General features: G+C 42.3%; 1 protein-coding gene across 2 annotated transcripts in view; it reads left to right on the plus strand.

Moving 5' to 3' along the window:
• The window catches only part of STXBP4 (syntaxin binding protein 4), a 160,799-nt gene that overhangs the window by 48,096 nt on the left and 91,369 nt on the right, over window positions 1-21,334 (plus strand). For both annotated transcript variants that reach the window (XM_063119899.1, XM_063119900.1), the window contains 4 exons: window positions 1,996-2,092; window positions 4,171-4,283; window positions 6,003-6,092; window positions 13,620-13,685. In XM_063119899.1, coding sequence (XP_062975969.1) covers window positions 1,996-2,092; window positions 4,171-4,283; window positions 6,003-6,092; window positions 13,620-13,685 — 366 coding nt within the window. The remainder of the gene's footprint in view (window positions 1-1,995; window positions 2,093-4,170; window positions 4,284-6,002; window positions 6,093-13,619; window positions 13,686-21,334) is intronic.

A 21,334-nucleotide genomic window follows, 5' to 3' on the forward strand; every position in this document is an offset into this window, starting at 1 on the left:
CCTTCATAACTCATAAGCAAGTATATAAAGCTTTACAGTATGTGAGCACATAGGAGGGACCAATGCATCCCAACTTATGGTATTGGGGGTGTGACTTAGAAATGTGTTGGGGCGTGACAGTGGGCCTTACTAGACCTACCTGAAAATCCGGGCATGTGGAGGGGCCAGCCCACACTAGAAGTAGCGCGGGCTGTCACTCCTATCCACATGTCAGACGCGATGGGGTAAAGGAAAGCCCCGTTGCGTCAGCCATTTTGTTTAATGTCTTAAAGGGGTTGGGTGCGCAGGAGCGCACCAGCGACTAAGGTAGGTTTTTGTTTTTGTTTTTTTAAAAAGGGTTCCCCTCTACCCCCTGCCCCCGATTTCCCCACTCTAGCTGTGATTCCCCCCACCCACCCATGATCTCCGATCCCCCCCAACCGCAATCTCCGATCCTCCCCCAACCACGATCTCTGATTCCCCCATCCCCCCCGCTCTGTTCCCCCCCCCATTCCCCCTGGCTTCATTTCCCACCAACCTACCCCGGCTCCGATTCCCACCCCCTGTCCTGATGGCCACAGTGCTCCTGTGGAGCGCTGCGCGCCATCCACCACTTTTCCCAGCTACTCACGAGTAAATGTGATAGCCAGGAAAAGCGGCAGACTGGTCTACACGCCCACGGTCTGGGGCTCAGCCCGAGACCACAGGAAATACCGGGCCACAAGCGGTGCCGGTTACCCCGGGGCCAGGGAAGTTTGACCCCTGCCTGAGCCCGGGACCCCCTGTGCGTCATCTGGACGCACAGGGACGAGGCTGGGCCTCGCACCAGGCTAACCCGTCGTCTAGCAAGGCCCAGTGCCTTAATCATGCCCTTTCCTCCCCTTTCAACAAGAAAGTGGGAAAGCCATTCCAACTGTCCTAGTTTAAGTCTGCTTGATTTTTTCTCTTTCCTCTCCATCCCTTTTCCTTGTGTGTTGTGACATTTTAGATTGTAAGCCTTTAGGCCGGGACTGTCTTATTTTGCTGATCTGTAAGCTGCCGCAGGCATGTTTTTGACTGAGGAGCAGGACAAACGTGTAAAGGAAGAGCGCCCAGCAACCAGCTGGCTTCTTGACTGGATTTAGCACAGATCCCCAGGCACAGACACTCACGGCTCACACAAAATGAGGTTTAAGACCATTTATTAGGAAAAGGGTAGGAATACATGGGATTAGCAGAATAAAACTATAAAAGCATGCATATATATGTAAGAACCCAGAGCAAGCAAGCTAAAAACTAAAACTACAATTCATACGTCACCCAGACCGAACTCAGCCGACACCTCCCGGTTCCCTTCACAGAGATGTCTTTATACTATTCTTTTCACTCCTTCCCCCCTCCCTTTAGCTTTGATGCGTGGAGTCTCTTCACACCTCTGCCAGGGATGGTTAATCACTCAAGGACAAGCGGACAGTTACAATCGGCCTGGCTCCAGTCTTCTCCCCCATACAGCTGCCTGGTTCTTATCTCCCTTCCTATGGAACCATAAAATTCACAAATTAAAAGACATGCCAGTCCCAAGGTCCGGTTAACCCTTACAAAACGTACATTAAATAAACAAACAAACAGGATTTCCCACATTCCTACTCGGATTTATAACGTTGAGTCTGTTCAGATGACATGCTAAGACATGGTTAGGCCGCTAACCCTTTTGCAACAAATGGTTAGTGAGCATGTTTAAACCATAGTTATGTAGCCACCATTGTTAGGAATGGTTCCCACAACACGCTGAGTCGTGGTTTACATGACACACTAAGCTATAATGTTTAGCTCAAAGTGCTTTACCACCGTGGCTTAGTGTGTTGTCTGCATAGGGTCACTGTGTGCTCTCCAGTTTGCATATGGAACTTTTGTGAATGCGTGCCACCTCATTCACCTTCAGGCAGCTGAACTTGTGGAAAGATGTGATATTCATCATTCTAAGATAGATAACATGAATCCCTATGCATTTTCTGTCTTACTAAATTGTCATTTTAGGCTCTGAATTATCTTGGGATTCAACCCACAAAAGAACAACAAGAAATCCTAAGAGAGCAGCTACCAAAGGATTCTAAAGGAACAGTATCTTTTGGAGGTAATTATTTGAAGAGAGTTCTAGTAAAATGTAACCAGGAATTATCTCTATCCATTTATCTGTTGTTACTGTTTGAGTTATCTGTCTGTAGTTCAGTACTTTGGGAGCATTTAACGGCCTGTTTACTTTCTATAGCAGATTAAAACACTTCTAAACCATGTGTACACCTAAGATTGTCTGGTAGATTGCAATCTAGGTTTTGTACTATCAAGAATTAGTAAAGAAAATAATTTTATCCATTTATTATTTTTATTAAGAATATCTTTGTATCATCACATTAAAATATAGCTTGCATAAAGTGACATTAAATATTTCTCGTTATTAAAAGAAGTTTGCTAAAGATCCTTAGGTCTTAATTTAACGAGTAATAGAATTTCTTAACTATTTCTTGTTCTTAGGATTCACGTCTTAATACCTTAAAAAGGAAAGATCTCATTTGAAATACCTATTTCCCTAGTCAACATTGGATAGGCTATTCAGATGACAGATGCACACACATTCTAAAATCAGCACATATTTATACTTTTTTAATGTAGAAATTTACCTCATAATTAATTTTATCTTTTGTTGTTGTTTATTTGTTTAGTCGCTTCTGACTCTTCGTGACTTCATGGACCAGCCCACGCCAGAGCTAATTTTATCTACTGTCCCATAAATTAGGGCTCTCAGTCTTAATTATCTCATTGCAGCAAACACAACTTTCATTTTTTCAATAGTTCCAAGTGTTGAAGAACCAGTTGTTAACCATTTGTTTCAGAAATATGTTCCCTGAGAGATACCTCTCAATTAGAATTATTGATTAACTCCAATAAGTCATAGTAAATATTGACTGGTACTTCTAAAATGAGTGTTAAAATGTAGTCAAATAAAAATCAATATCAGATAAAGTAGGAAAAAGAGTTCTCTGGGACAATATCAGCAGAAATATGGAAATGGGTTTGGATTAAGATATCTAAAACAACATTGTGTTTGAATCGTAAGGAGAGATTTTTCAAGATGATTTGTAGGTGGCACTTGATTCCACTGAGGCTGAGTAGAATCTAGGCCAGCTTGAGTGATAAGTGTTTCAGATGTGGCTCAGCAAAAGCAGATATGATTCATATTTCTTGGTTGTGCCTAAAAATCAGAAGTTATTGAATATCAATCCTGAAAGATATGACAGGATATGATATACCATTAGAATGGATCGACTGGTGGTTTTTATTATGTTATATTAAGGCCTTGGTACTGGAGGGCGGTTGTTGGAATGGTTGTGCATAGGTTAACAGCAGCTCACATGACCATTACTTATTATTATTATTAATATTATTAATATTATTAAAAATAATATTTCTGTACCGCCCCTTAGCCAAAGCTCTTTGAGCAGTTTACAAAAGATTAATTGGAAGAAAACTAGCCCTCCATCACTTTATGAGTGGATTGACAGTTTATGGAATATGATATATATGATCAAATTAACTAACATAATTAGAATTAGGGAAAGAAGACACGAGGAAAATAAGTTCATAGATAAATGGAGTCAGTTTATTTCCTTTGGAATAACAAGTTCCAGGATAATATCAATCCATATGTATTGTAATAATTTGTAATTTACTATTAAAATAAAGATGAAAATAAATAAATTATAAAAACAAAGAGAAGAGAGAACCATGGATCTGAAATAAATAGTCAATGAACGTCATTCAGACAACATGCTAACCACACTCAGTGGTTGAGTGTGGGTTGTTGTTGAACCACAGGTTAGTTTGTTGTCTGAACTTCTGCAGGGTGCTTGTTCACCATGCAGTGTAGCTTGTTAACCACCCTGAACAACCCAACAAGAAACAATCAGTTCTCAAGGTAGTTTGTTCAAGAAAAATACACCGCAACCCTTGGTTAACAAAGCCACCCTGCGGAAGTTTAAACAACATGGCAACCCACGGTTCAACCACAACGCACACTCAACCACTGAGTGTGGATTAGTGTGTTGTCTGAACAGCCCCAATGCCATGCTTGCAGTAGGAGGTTGGGTAGGAACCGTAAATATACACTTTTTCAGTTGATCCTGCAGATTTATGCTAATATACCCTCTATTTTAGATTTCGTTCAGGTGGCAAAAACACTATTCTGTTTGCAGCTGGATGGGGCAGGTGGTGCTCAAGGACCAGCAGGGTTTACTACCCAGGAAATTGCCAGGTTATTAGACACACAGGTAAATAATTTGATGCTTTGCTGGAACTCTGAAAATGTAACCATTGTCAATGTTAACGAAGCTTATTTGTTTTAAGGTTGCTGCAGTTTTTATTTTAGTTTAACTCGTTTAAACCCAGCTTTGTAAATCCTTCGTTGAACGAGTGTTGTCATTGTCTTTCAAGCAGCATACAGCTCAGAATTACCAGAAATGCTTATAAATTAGCACAATTTATTTATTTAAAATATTTCTTGGCTGCCTTTCAGGACAGAAGCCCTGCCAAGATGGCTTACAGTATGCAAGATGGTTACAGTGCCTTATTTGTGGCTCTTTTAGAGCTCCAAGTTGGTGGTCAATATTGTTTTTTTAAAAAAAAAATCTTATTTTTGTGTGTATTTAAAACATTCCATCTCCTGGGGAGGCTAGATTAGACTTATTCCGCTAGTATTGGAGCCTTTGCAGCCCTGACACTCTGAAGCTCTTTTCTGAGAGAGATCCATAGAGCTGTCTTTCCAGTGGCAGGTAAAATCTCTTCTTCTTAAGAAAGACTTCAGCAGTTCTCAAAGGCAAAGTACTATATCCAACGATCTGTATTGTTTACTAGTCTATTCTAACTGGTACTGGGTTTTTAAAATTAGTCTTTAATGTCCTTGTCATTTTAATAGTCGGTTTTATGGATTTAATTTTGTATCAGCACAGTTCTTTGCATGTTTACACGGAAGTAAGCTCCACTGAGTTCAATGGTACTTACTCCCAAGTAAGAATGCATAGGATTGTAGCCACTTTGTGATCGACTAGATTAACATTTTAAATGAACTTATAGTCTTATGAGCATCTTTTAAAAATTAGTTTGCCATTTGATGACAGATTAGGCATTGTTTAAAGAGATGTCTATATAAATTGAACAGATTTTTTTTTAAAAAAAGTTCTTCCACATTATTTTAGTTTTGTAAGCTTAATTCATTTATTTGCATAGTACAAAAATATAGGCCTTTGAGCTGTATCCTATTGTCCCCTTGAGGCAGCTGTAGCGTCCGCTTGTGCAATGGGGATTTTGTGATTCTGCAGGCAACCCCAAAGAAGTAGAAAAGCTAGTTTCTGGAATGGGGCAGGTCAGCAGAGCTTGCAGAAAGGACCTCCACTGGCAACAAGGGAGAGGGCCTTTTCAGTGGTGGCCCCCCAATTATGGAATTATCTCCCCGACGAGGCTCACCTGGCGCCAACGTTGTTATCCTTTCAATGCCAGGTCAAGAGATTTCTCTTCTCCCAGGCCGTTAATATGTGCTGAGTTTCTTTGTTTTTAACTGACCCCAGAATAGTTGTTTTCAAAGGATATTGTTGTTTTTATGCTTTTGATGGTTTTAAATTTTATATCTTTGTTTTTAACGTTCACGGTTTTTAACTTTTGTAAACGGCCCAGAGAGCTTCGGCTTTGGAGCGGTATATAAATGTAATAAATAAATAAATCTGGAAACGAGTGTTTCTGCTCCGTTTTCGGGGTTATTTTTAGAACTGCGAAATCCCTATTATGCCAGCAATCGCTCTCGCTGGTGCAAGAGAACCAGTGGAGGCAGAGCGGCAGTATTGAACACTGCCCTTTGTGTTCACAAGGCTGGGTTAGAAAGTTTAAACAATAAGGATTGTAATGGATGAAGTTTCTCTCATTATTTTTCTGTTATTTTCCTATGCCCATGCGTTCACCATTCCCCTCTCCCCGCCTCCGTACCTGAATGCCTACAGTTTGTATCCTGTGATCCTTTGGAAAGAGATGACATGGAAGAACTTAAGAAAGAGAGAAATGAAGCTTTAAAAGAAATATGCAAATTGAAGGTAACATTTTGCTTTGCTAATTTTAAACATCTCTTTGTTCATTTTAAGCGTCTCTCCAAAGCTGCTGGGAGTACCACTTTGTAGAAATGTGGGATATAAATATAATGATTAAATAAACTAAATTTAAAGAGGCTTGGCAACTGGAGTTTGTGCATTTGTATCCCATGTAGTTACAATTTCCTGGATGTGATGGTGTTAAATTATTTTGCTTGATATCGATATTGTGACCATATGAAAAGGAGGACAGGGCTCCTGTATCTTTAACAGTTGTATTGAAAAGGGAATTTCAGCAGGTGTCATTTGTATGCCTGCAGCCCCTGGTGAAATTCCCTCTTCATTACCACAGTTAAAGCTCTAGCTATACTAGAGTGACCAGATGCAAAAGAGGGCAGGGCTCCTTCACCTTTTACTGTTGTGAGGAAGAGGAAATTTCACCAGGTGCTGCGTGCATACAAATGACACCTGCTGAAATTCCCTTTTCTATGCAACTGTTATCCCAATTTTTTTCTGCAGTCTCGGGGAGATCCCCAGCTCCGCGGGGTTGTGGGTGTCTGTCCTGGCTTCTTCCCGCCTCCTCGGAAGTAAACATGGCTTTCAAAATGGGCACGGAGCCCTTCGGGGGTGGGGGCAGTAATTTCGCCATCCCTGGGTTGGTGGGGTGGGGGGGTTGGGAGCGGAGTTTGGTGGCGGGTTGGGGGGACTTGCTTTTTCGCTGGATTTGGACCAGGCAACCAGCTCTACTTCTAAAAAAAAATGGTGCCCGTGACGTCCCTCTTCCCTTTCGAAGTGGGGGGAGGATCGCAGAAGCAGGTAAGTCCACGATCCTCCCCCCTCTCTCTACACCCTTAGGTGTAGATGAGCTCTTTGTAACGACTTCCAGTGCAGTTGTGAAGTGGCTAGTGTCAGACTTCTACCAAGGAGACCTGAGTTCAAATCCCCACTTCCCATGTAACTCACTGAGGGCACAATCCTCCAGGGTGCCCCCTGAATTCTTGTAAGCCTCCAAATGTTGAGGGTCACAAATATCCAAAGCAGACCAAGAGGCACCTCATGCCTCCCATTCTGCCTTTAGCTAGATGGGCAAGTTCGCCCGTCTAGCAGTAGCTTTAGGAGGGGAGGGAAGGAGGCTGGAGATGGCTAGGGATAACTTCCAGCCCAACGTCCCAGTCTCCTCCCCTACCAGCAATCCTTCTGCACTGGCTGTGAGGGGGCAGAGGATGAGGGCGGGTGGGGGGAAGCACGGTTTCCTGTCTCTGGACTCATAGGATTGTTTTCTGAGTGACTTTGGGACAGTCATATTTTCTCAGCCTAACCTGTCTGTCATGAGGATAAAAGCATGTGTGCTGCCCTGGCATCTTGGAGAAAGGCAGGATTAAAATGTACTACTACTACTACTACTACTACTACTACTACTTATTCTTATTCTTATTCTTATTCTTATTCTTATTCTTATTATTATTATTATTCTGCCCATTTCATCAGTAGCACCTTTTCAATGGGTCAAAACATATTGTTTTGATCAATCTAATCAATTCACCCACTAAATACTGCACCCCTAATTTCATTTATTTATATTTATTTCTCATTGTCTTTCAAAGTCTCCCAACTTTTTAAATGATTCCCCGTCCTTTCCCCTATACACGCTTTAACCCAAATCTGAGAAATAAATGGTAGGCTGACCTGTGGTGGCTTAAGGGGTGGGAATCCTCATTTAACCCATTTCTTTTAAATCACACGGTGACGAGCTTCCTAGTGATAAGTGAAGTATAGATGTCTATTCTTATAGAAGTGCTTTCTTTTCGTTTCTTTTTAAAACCTCTTTAAACTGTTACTTATTATAGGCATTCTTTAATTTTCTGCTGGCAGAAGGGTTCCCACTCCATAATTTATGTTTCAGTAGTGCTCTGCCAACTTCGTGGAATAATCGCTGTTCCTGTCTGACTGACTGCAGTAAGGCTTAATTTGTTAAGTAATAAAAGAACATTTCTGATTATGTCCCTTGGCCGTGTCCCCAGGATAAAATCCTCTTTACACTTCCACACAGGAGTCCTCAATGCTGGTGGCAAGCGTTATTGCTGTGGCCGCCCACTTCAGCAGAAGCGTTTTGTTTGTTTTTAAATTTGCAGCCGTGTTGCTTTCATTTTGACCATTTTTTAATAGTAGACTTCCCTGGATTTAAGTGCAAGCCTTTGATTAGAAGGGATTCAAAGAGAATATTTAGCCAGGCCGTGCAGATTGGGGATGATGGGTTTCAAATAGGCACATCTTTATTAAAAAGCATTGCCTTTTCCATGAGATTTCAGCCATTGTGGAGCTGAGAGCGCTTCAGACAAGGCACAGGGGGTGGTTCCCCCCCCCTCCAGCCTACATTCTTGATGTGGCTTGCGATGACGTCAAGCTGTCAATGGACTGCTTTAAGAAGATGCCATTAGGAGGAAAATGCCAATAAAGTATAACAAGCCTGCTTCATTTTTTTTTCTTTATCAAAGCCAGAACATCTTTACATTTGCTGTTTTGAGCTTACTGTGTTTGCTGTTTGCTCATGTGACATGAATAAAAAGAAAGAAAGCACTAACAGCTGTAGGGCATGTTTCCTGAAAGAAGGGCAAGCAAGAGGAATAAATAGTGGTGGTGGCGCAGAGCGGTAAAGCAGCAGTTTCTGCAGCTGAAACTCTCCCCACGGCCTGAGTTCGATCCCAGCGGAAGCTGGTTTCAGGCAGCCGGCTCGGGTCGACTCAGCCTTCCATCCTCCCGAGGTTGGTAAAATGAGTACCCAGTTAGCTGGGGGAAAGGTAATAACGGCCGGGGAAGGCAACGGCAAACCACCCCGCTATAAGGCCTGCCAAGAAAACGTCAGCGAAAGCTGGCGTCCCTCCAAGAGTCAGTAATGACTCAGTGCTTGCACGAGAGGTTCCTTTCCTTTCCTCTTCCTCACAGAACACCACGCCGAGAACGTCAAGCCAACCTGATGCTTGGCTTTCTCCTTTTGAAAGAGTGCGGGTAATGCTCTTCTAACCTATTCCTGTTGCCGCTTAGCTTGATTGCTTCAAGTAAACCTGCCAAGTAAATAATTGATCTTGATCATCTAAGAAGCTGCAACCCCGACGCTCCCCATGAAATTGCGGTATACAGTGGGATTGAAGTCTGTCTTGTGAACCGCCCAGAGGGCTTCAGCTATTGGGTGGTATAGAAATGAAAATAAAATAAATACATAAATTGGAGCCAGTCAGCCAAAATGCTGCACCTGTGCACGCATGTGTACACGAGTGCATATGCACATGCATTCATGGTAGGCATGGGTGAGCATGGTCGGGCACCTGCCAAGGGCCCACTCCTCAGGAGGGGCCCAATGGCAAGACACACACGCACACCGGAGTTGCTCCTCACCTTCAACCTGCTTGTTCACCTGCCTCTCGCTCAAGCAGTAGTGAGGAAGAGGAGAAGTAAATCCCACAACCTGCTGGCTTCCTGCCTGTCAGGCAAGCAAGTGGTAGCAATGATGACAAAGAGATGAGCAATAGCAGCTGATAACAATGCTGAGGTGAAGGTAGTCTCGAGACAGGTGGCCCCATGGGCCCTACAAAACCTGGAGCAGGCACTGCTGCACACACATTAATTCGAATGGGAGGAATTTGTGGTGTCAGCATTGAATTAGTGGTGACCTGGGAAGCTGTAATTTAATTTGAATCTGTATTGAATGCCAGGAATCCATTCCTGGGACATATGAAGCCATGAGGCAGAATTGAGTTCCTCTGGACATATGCCAAGGGCTGTTCCCTCATAACTGTGCAATCATATTCAGTGCCTGCCCCCACCCCCAACAAACAAGCAAACATTTGAGATGGAAGGAATAGTTTTTTGATTATAGGATTAACTTTGAAGCAGGGACTGAGTCCCAGCACTCCTTATTCTAAAAACAGAGCAATATGGAAGATCTACCCTGACCTGCTTTCTGGGCTTTCAAATTAGGTTGCACTCCTTCAAGCCAGCACATAGAAATTGTCACCTTTCTATTCTCCTGTCAAACCCCACCCCTAAAATCTCCCAAAACATAGAGGTGGCCTCCAGATGTGCTGGATTACAACTTCCATTATTCCCAGCCAGCATTGGCTATCTGGAGGGCAGCAGCTTGGGGAAGGCTGATGTAATTATTCTGCCTCTTTATGATGGGCCATTTATAACAGTATTTAAATTACTGTCAAGTAGAAACACGGATCACTGCTTCCATATCATCAGAGAATGACTTCCTTGTTCTAAGATAGCCTTTCTCAACCTGGTGCCCTCCAGGTGTGTTGGACTATTTAATTTTAGTATGCTTCTGTCCCACCTTTCTTCCACCATGGAATTTAAGGTAGCCTACAAGGGGCTTCAAAGGCGGTGTCCCATCCAGGCACTGACTAAACCCAGACCTGTTTCACTTCAGCAAGATGGCTGCCTCATCTGCTTTTGACCAAGGTTCGCTAGACAATTGTAAGCCAGTCTCTGCAGATGAGGTGCACTGCAGAAGGAGGCCTTGTTTTGACTTTTCAGCATGCCTACTTTGCCTCAGGCCCCTGTCACTGGTGCTGTGAAGGCTGGACCTTGGGGCCGAATCCAGGGCCTGCAGCCCAGTGGCCCTCAAATAACCACCTAGAGAGTCATGAGGGCAAGCAGGCCCAGTGTCAGCACTTGGGCCAGCACAGTCATGCTAAGGCCCATCAAGAGCCAGTGTGGTGTAGTGGCTAAAGTGTTGGACTGGGAGTCGGGAGATCCGGGTTCTAGTCCCCACTTGGCCATGGAAACCCACTGGGTGACTTTGGGCCAGTCACACACTCTCAGCCTAGCCTACCTCACAAGGTTGTTGTTGTGAGGATAAAATGGAGAGGAGGAGGATTATATATGCCGCCTTGGGTTCCTTGGAAGAAAAAAGGTGGAATATAAATGCAATAATAAATAAATAAATAAATTTGATGCTGCTCACCACAGCACCCTTTTTTCTTATTTTTAAAACACTTTATAGTTAGGGGTGGCCAGTCAGACATATACATGGTTACATATACTCAATTTATTACTTTAACTTTAAAATCTAATCTTTTTGCCGGAAAAAAGTGCTTTTTCTCAAGTAAATGTCTTTAGCATCAGGGTAGCAGAAACAAGCTCCATTTTATTCCTGTAGTCATGATGGTGCTGTGATTTAGGTGAGTTTAAAATGTGAAACTGCACATGCTGAGGGTATTACCTTTTGATCAATGTTGGCAAACAGGTTTCATTTTTTGCTATTTGCTCTAACGTACCAGGTATGCATAGGCAGCAATAAAGCATAGAATAGCAGGGGAAGGAGGGAAGAAGAAAAGTGTTAGTCGTGGGCTTCCTAATCCAAACACACATGCCCAGCTAAAGCACATACCTCCGCCTCCAAGACCTTAATGTCCAGGATCTAATCTAAAATAACTAGCTGCACCACTGCCTCAGAGTTGCTCTCCTGATGGCAGCACCAGTAGTTATTATCAAAAACAACAGCTTTTGTAGTCAAGCTTCATCGTTCTCTATGCGTGTGCATTATCGATGATTGATAGATTGATAGATATGGATGGAATGGATATATATGTGTGTGTGTGAGGTTGACCGTCTGGGAAATTCGGGTAGTGGGTCACTCCCTTTGTGGAGGACGGCATAGCAGGCTGTTCCGTCGCATCGTTGCATGGCCATTGAAAAGCTGTGGGGTGTTGCAGGGGGTGAATGAAACTACTGCTTCATTTCATTCAGTCCTCAGAGACGCTGTCAGATGGTAATAACATGTTGCCATTAACTGACACATTGATTTATCCCTTTGGGATTTGAAATGTTAGCCTGTGTGGTAGAATATTAGATCCTGCTGTCAGTCTCCAAAACCACTTTCTCTCTCTCTCTCTCTCTCTCTCTCTCTCTCTCTCTCTCTCTCTCTCTCTCCTCCCTCCCTCCCTCCCCCCCTCTCTCTTTCTCTTCCTTCTTCACTTCCTTCTTTTCTCCGTCCTCACCCCCAGTCCCAACTGCTGTTGCCTACTTGCCTCCTCCCCATTCCAAGTGAAAGATAAGTTTTTTTAATGGAATGAGTGAGATCTCATAGCATTTGTTAGGATGTGACAGCTTGCCTCCTGGCTGTGAATGGGCCCCAGGGCCCCATGTTAGCACTGTCCTATAATTCAGCGATGCTCCCCGTTGAGAACTGGTGTGGTGTAACGACGAAGAGGCTGAGCCGTGAATGCTTGTGCCATGCACTCCTACTAGATGACTTCAGCCAAGCCTCTCTCTCTCTCTCAGCCTTAGCTCCCCCTCCCCCCATTGCCTACTGTGAGGGTCATAATATTGACCTACCTTACAGCATCAGTTGTTGGGATTGCGATTGGAATAATATAATATTCTTCACATTCATTTTTTTTTTCATTTCCTATGCTGAGGCACTTCAAACATTTGATAAGGTTCCAACAAAGTTCAGTTGCCTCCTCCCCCTTTTCTCTCTCTCTCTATATTTCTGATTAATATGCACAAACACACAAAATGGCATACAACTGCACATATTCCTTTGATATGTTGTAGAATTTGTATTCAAGCCAAGACATTCAAGCCAATGAATTTCTCATTATCTGCTGTCTGATACTTTTAAGTAAAGGTGCTAGGGGGTGAATCTGGAACCTTCTTCATCTCTTTGGTATTTCAAACGTTAGCCGGTATGGTAGAATATTAGCTTATGTTTTCTGAAACAACGTTTTCTGAAACAACCTTCTTCCTAGGTTGTTTTTGTGACATGTGAACCTGGCACAAACGATGGGTTAAAACTCTTGGCTATTTTACCTGAAACAACCCAAAGTTCTAGGTTCGCACATAAAGACACAATAATCAAAGCTGCTCAGCCATATTAATTCAGGAGTATCAGAAGGCGGCAACAAGGGAGAGGGCCTGCTTAGTGGTGGCTCCCATTTATGGAATGATCTCCCCAATGAGACTTGCCTAGTGCCAACATTATTATCTTTTGGCAGCAAGTTTAGACCTTTTACTTTTCTCAGGTATTTGACAGCATATGATGAATTTTAATGTGGTCCAGGATTTGTCTTATGTTTATGGTTGATTGCTCAAAGTTTATTGTAGATATATGTTGCCTCTGTATTTATGTAAATGGTTTTAAAACTTTTTATACTGTATTTTAATGGCTTTTAATTTTTGTCAACTTCCCAGAGAACTTCGGTTATAGGACAGTATAGAAATGTTAATAATCATAATAAATAAATTCTGGGGTTAACCTAGGATTAGCCATTAAGTGAGAACTAGGTCACTGAAATGTTACTCTTGAATAAAATAACTTGCATACTGGAATGAACTCTGTATAATGGAATTCTCCTTTTCTAGGCAACTCAAATGATTTGCTGGCAGCTGCTTTAGAAACAAGTGGCAATGCCAATCAGATTTCCTTGAATCAAATTGACATTGGATCAAAGAACAACAAAACAAAACAAAAAGGGAAAAAAGAACCTCATTACTACTTAATTAACTTCTCTCTCTTTGTACTAACAGGAAGAATTGGCAGAGTCAGAGCATGTGAGAAAACAACTAGCTGAAGAGCTGCAAACTACCAAACAAGTATGTGGAATATCTGGCCGTTGGGGTGGGAGGCATTGCTTTTATCTTGGATCTTTTATTGCATTTGTATTCCACAATTCCTACATGGTGTATATCTGTATTCTACCCTCCCAACATAGAGCTTTTCCACACACGACTGCTAATGTGCTGTATTTACTGTCAGTTTCATCACAGAATTGAGATCCGAGCTCTCCACAAAGAATGTTTCTTGTCCTGCTTTTTCAGTACATACCCACTAAGTGGCATTGTGCTGTAGCAGAATAACATAGTTACACAAGTAGGAAAATACATTTTCTTTCACTTTCACTTTCACAAATAATACTCCATTTTCTCCACTCTAATAAAGTGTGTCTTTAAAAACAGATGCAAAACTGGAGGGTCGTGCCATCATCTAAAGAACTTGTAAACTACCGTGAGCAAGGAATGATGAGCGCACAATAAATGGGTCATGTACAGTCGTGTGAAAAATAAAGTACACCCTCTTGGAATTGTATGATTTTACATATCAGGACATAATAACAATCAACTGTTACTTAGCAGGTCTAAAAATTAGGTAAATACAACCTCAGATGAAGAACAACACATTCCTGGGCCTGCATGGGAAGACTTTGGGTATTTATTTCTTTGTCTGAAATGCTTGCGTGCAGTTTTGAAGATCAGTATCCCTGTGGCAGCTCCAGGTCTAAGCAACAATGGTGTGAGGCGTTGGGGGGGGGGGGCAGAGGGGGCAGGGAATATCCAGATTTTTCAGTTTATTGGAGTTTGAAAGTTCAGCAGAAATACGTGCAAGGCTTTCCATAGAGATGTTTCAAATCTGAGCGAGTTTATCGAACATTGGTCTTTTCTGTTACTATCTTTAAAATGTATTCCTCCCATACATTCTGCATTTTTGGTTCCTGCTGAAGTTAATGGCACAAAAAGCAGAACAGCTTGACTCCTCTGCGCTTGACATTAATGCTTTGGGTACAGGTTTCCAAACAATGCTAACAATGTGCTTGTGGACGGATCTGGTGTATTTCATGCATACTTCACAGCGCTTTCTCTAACTACCACTTCCTACAGTGAGCTATGGCTGCTGTCATTTCCTGTTTCCCCTGGATGGCGTGACAGGAGCAGTTCATTGGCCCCAGGAAGGGGCTGCCAGCTTCCCTACGGCGGTAGACCTCAACATTTTAAGACCAAGCTTTAACTACCACCTGCCTAAGATGAACATTTATATATATTTTTATCCACACATGACCATGTTCCTTGCTTTCTTTCGGGCAGCCTTCCCCAACCTTGTATCCTCCAGAGGTGTTATACAACTCCCATTGTTCTCAGCATGGGCACTGTTTGTAGTCCATCAGATGGGCACCAGGTTGGGTCACCCTAAATCAGAAAAGGCTAATTTAGGGTGATCAATGCTCTTGTATTTCTAAGTGCAAGGAGGCCAGGACTCCTGTAATTCTAACTGCAGGGAAGCTAGGGCTCCTGTATTTCTAATTGCAGGGAGGCTAGGGCTCCTGTAATTCTAACTGCAGGGAGGCTAGGGCTCCTGTATTTTTTACAGCAGCACATAAGAAGGCATTTGGGGAGATGCAGCTTGTGAGGCATTGTGAGGCTTTTAATCAGCCTCACTTTTTTACTTGTGTGCATGTGACAGGGTTGGTCAAGATTGGAGAGGTTCACCACAAATGTCTGTAGTTCTGCAATTTTATCAAATGTAAACAGGGACATTATAAAACTCTCAAAACTCTCCTTTGTTGACCAGGCAAGTGGTCGAGGGGAAAGGGTTAAGAGAGGCCTGACGTGATGAGCCAACAGGTAACTGCTGCAGCGCTTGAGTCACAGCATTTCTGCCCAGGCGGACACGATCATTTTCGAAGTGGGAGACTTTGGCACACCAGTAAAACGCCAGATATGGCAACATTGCACATGAGGCAAGTGCCAGTTGTTTCCCACACTGCATATCATTAGAGTTTCCTCAGCTCTAATTTGCCCACGGCGAAACCTCAGTGCAAGCAAGGTCAAGTTGACGTCAGAGTGATTTGTGCATAACTGACTGAAGAGCCAGGTTTTGCGGTGTGCTTTCTGCTTCTGCAATGTTTGAGATCCCAGGCCACGGTCTCATGAGGGCAAAGCTGATATTGGACGCAGGTACAAAATTCGCCAGGCCACAGGGGTTGTAGTTCTTGGTCCTAGGTGTTACGACACTATCATGACCATGTGGAAACATCCATTGCAATGCAGACGTCAGAAGAGCAGCTTGGGTGGCTGCTCTGTATTGCTGTGATCACCTGTTTGGATCTTCATGGTACAACCTCTGTACTCTTTAAAAACCAGAATTTAGGGAAGGCCCATAGGGGAACCTTTTCGCATAAGTGGGCACTCTGACAAAATGGCTGCTGTGGGTCAGCTGGCTCATTCATAAAATGGCTACTATGGTCGTTGTCACAAAGCACTCATTTACCTCAAGGCAAACTGGTGAGACTAAAAGAAAAGTAAGTTGCCCAAAAACCTAAGTACAAGGTGGGGTCCATTGTCCGAAACACAAAGCGACTCTTTTGAACCCAAATAAAGATGGTGCTGGAGGGTGGCGCTTCACTTTGCAGCATGCCAGCCTCTTCTTCTTTTTTTAAGTGTAACTAAAAAGTAATCTTAAGAAATAAAATAAAAATCAGGGGTTAAGGGCTCTAGTGGGCACCAAGAGAGGTGTCTGCAAGAACATTGCTGCTCATGGGTGCCATGTTGGAGACCCCAGGCTCAGTAGTAGAGAATATGTTTTGCGTACAAAGAAGTCACGTGGCATTTCTAATGGAAGAAACTTTGGCAAGACCTTGTCTTAAGATCTTAGAGAGACGCTGCTTGTTGTAGGGAAGGGGGTGGGCAACTTGCGCTCCTTCCGAAGTTGTTGGGCTGCATCTCACATTGTCCCTCACCATTGGCTATGTTGGCTATACCTTATGGGAGTTGAAATCCAACAGCAGTTTAGAGCAGCACACGTTTCCCACCTCTGGGCTAAGTGGACCAATCAACGGTCTTGCTTAATAAGAAACGCCACAAACAAAGAAGAACACTTTCATGACCCAAAGGTGCAATAAGTGGACAAACACCAGAAGAATCTGATGATATCAAGAAAAATGTAACTCAAAATATACATATAGATCCCTAAATTCTAGAACAACAAATTATGTTGGTGCAAGAAAACAGAAATACCTAAAATAATAATGCAAAATCCAGTGAATCAAAAAGACCGATGGGTATCTGGTACGGTCCCATTTCAAATTCTCTCTTTTCTTTTTCTTTTATCTGTTGTCGTTGTCAGAATCACACTAACAAATGATTGCAAGAGCAATATCCAACTCTCAAGATGGTTATTCAAGATTCTCAACAAAAACATGCATAATGTTGTCTCTACATATTCTCTGTGTTTGTGTGAGATCTTCTAGCCCTCTAATTCATATAAATTTATCTGTCTAGAGTATAACATGACCCTCCTCAAACTGGAACAGCTAATTACATAGGAAACATCCCTCTTTGTTATTTATTATAGAACCATCCCCATGCCTGGACTAGATAGGAGTTTAGTTATTTTAGTATTCCCCGATTATGTTTTACCAAACTGTTCTGGGTTGTAGTTGCAGTTGTACAGCAGGATTTTAATACTGTCTAGACCAGATGCTTTATAGTGATATTTGTTGTTTTTAGGAATGTTGGCTGTTTTATTACTAGATCGGGATGATGATGATGGTGATGAAATTTATGGTTCTAAGCCTCCTTGGGAACACTTTTGCCCTGAAAAGCAGCCTAGAAATATTTGAAATAAATAACTAAAATAAGAGAGCAATCCGATGTCCCATAGACAGCGTCTGGGGGTGGGTAGGGGGAGAACATATGATTTTTCAGTTTTGTGGCTTTGAGCTCATAAACAGCCCTCGGAGCCAGGAAACGGCGCTCTCTGCCCACTCCCAGTTGTAGCCTGTGCAGAGTCAACTGCGGTGGCTGCCTCTCCATGCTCAGTAAACCCAGCGTGGAGAGGGCCAAAAGGGGGTGGTCCTGGGGGCGGGGAAGCTGGTTTAGATAGCTTCCTAAGCGCCATGCAGCCTCCCTCCTCCTGCTCCGAATCCCCCAGCTAGACAGGCAAAATCAGCTTTCCAGCCAAAAAAGCAAAGTGGATGGAGGGAGGAGGAAAGGATCCCCTCAGTGCTGCAGCTGCCCTGCATTGGATACTTGTAAGTCCCTAAGTTTGGAGGCTTATGAGTGCTCAGGGTGCAACCCATAGAATTGCACCCTAACTATAGTAGCTAGCATACTTTTGCTTCTGAGTTAAATGGGTGGCAGAGGTAGTGCATAATACCATTTGTATGGCAGTGGTAGGAATGAATGGCAGTTTAATCCTCTTTCCCTCATCAAGTTAAAAGGGCATTTGTGGTGTTACAGCAAATACCTTTCATCCCTCATTTGCTTTTACTTTTTACTAAGCTTGCTTTAAAAAAAATGGTTGTTGAAAGTTCAGCATTATGACGACCTGAAGTCAATCAAACATCTTGGTAATTAGGCAACAGCTTAACCTGCCTCGGCCAGGGGCTGTCCTTGAGAAAAAGACAAAAATATTTTTCTGGGTAACTTCAAAGGTACCATCATGCAGGTAACAGTAACTGTAGGTATGGGATCTCTGCTATATTTGACATTTTAGAAAATAATTGAGAGATTAGAAACCTGAAACATGCGAGTGTGTGTGTGTGTGTGTAGTGGAAGACTTTCTTTTGCCAGCACTCATTAAAAGACTTCAACCATTACATTTGCCCCATCATCACCTTTTGTTCCTTCTTAGTAAGTTGAAAGATATATCAATTGCTGCCATCTGAAAATGTTGATCGGAGGGTAAAGGCCAGAGAAGGTGCTTTCAGAAATGTTTATTGAGTTGTTCAAGGGAACCAGCAATGGAGCACTTTAGAGGGGAGAAAATAGAGTTCTTGTTTCCATGGAATATTTTTACTTTTCAGGCTGCCCTCCTATACCCACTTACCTGGGAATAAGCATCACAGTTTCCTACAGGAACGTGGAGCCATTTAGAACCTGGGTAAAGGAACAGGATTGTTGCTGAATGTGCTTCTCTAAATATATATACTAACTTACACATATTCTCAAGGGGCTGCCTGTATGCATGGAAAGCCCCAGGGCGGGTGTGCGGTGGTGCTGCATTGATTATATGATACTAGAAACGTAATAGCAATCCTGCCTCCTAAGAGACTTATTTCTATTATTTCTGGGGCAGGGAGTTGCTTTTATTTGATTTAATGGCAAAAAGCTAATTCCAGAAGCGAGTTGCTACTAGTAGTACTACTACTTTCTTTATATAATTTTTTAAAAATCTTATAAAAGTCTTTGTCGGTCTATAACTTTGGTTGCAGTCTTATGGTTTCTGGGAGGGTGTCACAGGAGTTCTAGGACATTGTGGATCTCTCCCTCTTCTGGCCAAGAGGGAAGTCGACTGGTGGAGAAGGAGGTCTGCCACCAGAGGCCCCCTTGTTGCAGCTACGGAAACCATCGTCACCATTGCTGCTCTCTCATCAGTGCTCTGCCAGTGGTGAGGAGAAAGAGGAGTGTTGGTGTGGGTCAAGCAAGGCCTTCAATCTGCAGGATCTCAAGCTGTCCTGTTCCCCCAACATGGCCCCAACAAGGGTGAAAATGTAGCTGGGATACGTATTTTCTTTCCCATCAGTGTCAATGGGAGGGGACTGTTAAAGAGGGGGTAGGGAAGACACTGGAAAATGTGTGTAACCCACCCACCCCAACACACACACACACGGAAATATGTATACCTGTTCAGCAAGGCTTAGGAAGTGACAATTCCCCCACCATGCTTTCTCTGTCTCTTGACCCCCACAGGACTGCTCTGCCAAGCGCCTATGAAAAGGTGGGCATACACTGTTGCTCTTGTAATAAAATATACGAAGTCCGTGTCTCCAAATCTGAACTTCAGATTTTACTTGAGGCGAACCTTACAACATAACCAGTATTTAGAATAATGAATAAATAAATAAATAATAACAGAAAGTGAAATTTAAATGTAAGTTAACACCAGATGTTTAGCTTGGTCCCAATCTAATGTTAGGACATAGTCATTCCATGGCTATGGAATCCTAATGAAGATATCCTCCAATTATGTACATGGACAAAAAAACAGAACATACGTTAATTTAATAAGTTTCATCATAAGAACATAAGAAGCACCATGCTGGATCAGACCAAAGGTCCATCTAGTCCATCACTCTGTTCACACAGTGGCCGACCAGCCATCGGCCAGGGATGAACAAGCAGGACATCGTGCAACAGCAACTTCCCTCCCATGTTCCCCAGCAACTGGTGCACACAGGCTTACTGCCTCGAATTCTGGAGATAGCAAACAACCATCAGGTCTATTAGCCATTAATAGCCATTGATAGTGGATAAGTTATTATTTCACACTCTGGTCATCATAATAAATCACTCATTTGATCCCCGATGCATAATGGACAAAGACAATCTTTGATTTTAAGAATACAAGGCTGCAGTCCTAGGCACACGTGGAATGCAATTCTAAGCATGTTTATTCCCATTGAGCTCAATGAAGCTTGCCTGTATTAAGTGTGTTTGAGGATTGCCTTGTGTCTATTATTATTATTATTATTATTATTATTATTATTATTATTATTATTATATCCCCCATTTTGCCCAATGCTAGGCCTTAAGGCGGCATCACAAAATTTAAAACGTACATTAAAAAACTATAAATAAAGATATACAAAAGTTAAAAGTATATTAAACATATTCCAATATTAAAACTTTTAAACATTTTAAATGACAGTTTTAAAAAGTCTAGGAAACAAGTCCCACTGAATTCAGTGGGATTTATGTGCTTGGGCTTATACTGCGAAAAATTAACTATGTAGATCTAATTCCTGCCCAAAATCTTTTCTTTGCTTTTCCTTTTTCCCTAAGAATATCTCCCAAAGAACTTCTACATTTGTCTGATTATCTAATAAGGCAAGTTTAGCATGAGTAAGTCCCCTGTGGAAAGGTAAGGGATATTTGAGTTGTATATCTTACTTTCAGTAAGTACCCTATATACTTGCACTTAAATCCCATTCATTTTAATAAAGTTTCTGGAAGCTGGTCTGGCTGCTGCACTGAACCGCCTGCTACATTTTTAATCTTTTAAAATCAATTTTAAAATGTTTGTTTGGGGTACAGAGTATGATGGAAGTTTCAAATTAAATAGTGCATGCTTTTAAGGTTTGCCACATTCTGTAGAATCTGTTTTAATTATTGTCAGAAGCTAAGTAGATGGAGCCAGAAATCAAGTAATAAATTCACATTATATTGAACTCATGCATGCACACAAAACAAAACGAAGGCAGCCATCATTTTAATGGCTTCATTGACTAGGCTTTGTTGACTTCCAACCGTATAATTTATTTTGTTTTCTAAATATTGTCTCTATTTGCCAAGAGAGTAGGACATTCTTGCCAGTTTTCCTAGTTGAGATTTTGCCCGGGCTCCTTGTTTGCGAAAGCTCTGTTCATTTCAGTGGAGCACCCATCAAGAGTGAATGCTTTTTTGGAGATGGGTTTCTCATTTACAAAGCCGCTTCAAGAACAGAAGGCTGAGAATATTTCATGGGCATG

The sequence above is a fragment of the Elgaria multicarinata genome, chromosome 3, assembly GCF_023053635.1.
Source record: "Elgaria multicarinata webbii isolate HBS135686 ecotype San Diego chromosome 3, rElgMul1.1.pri, whole genome shotgun sequence".
NCBI classification, from domain to species: Eukaryota; Metazoa; Chordata; class Lepidosauria; order Squamata; family Anguidae; genus Elgaria; species Elgaria multicarinata.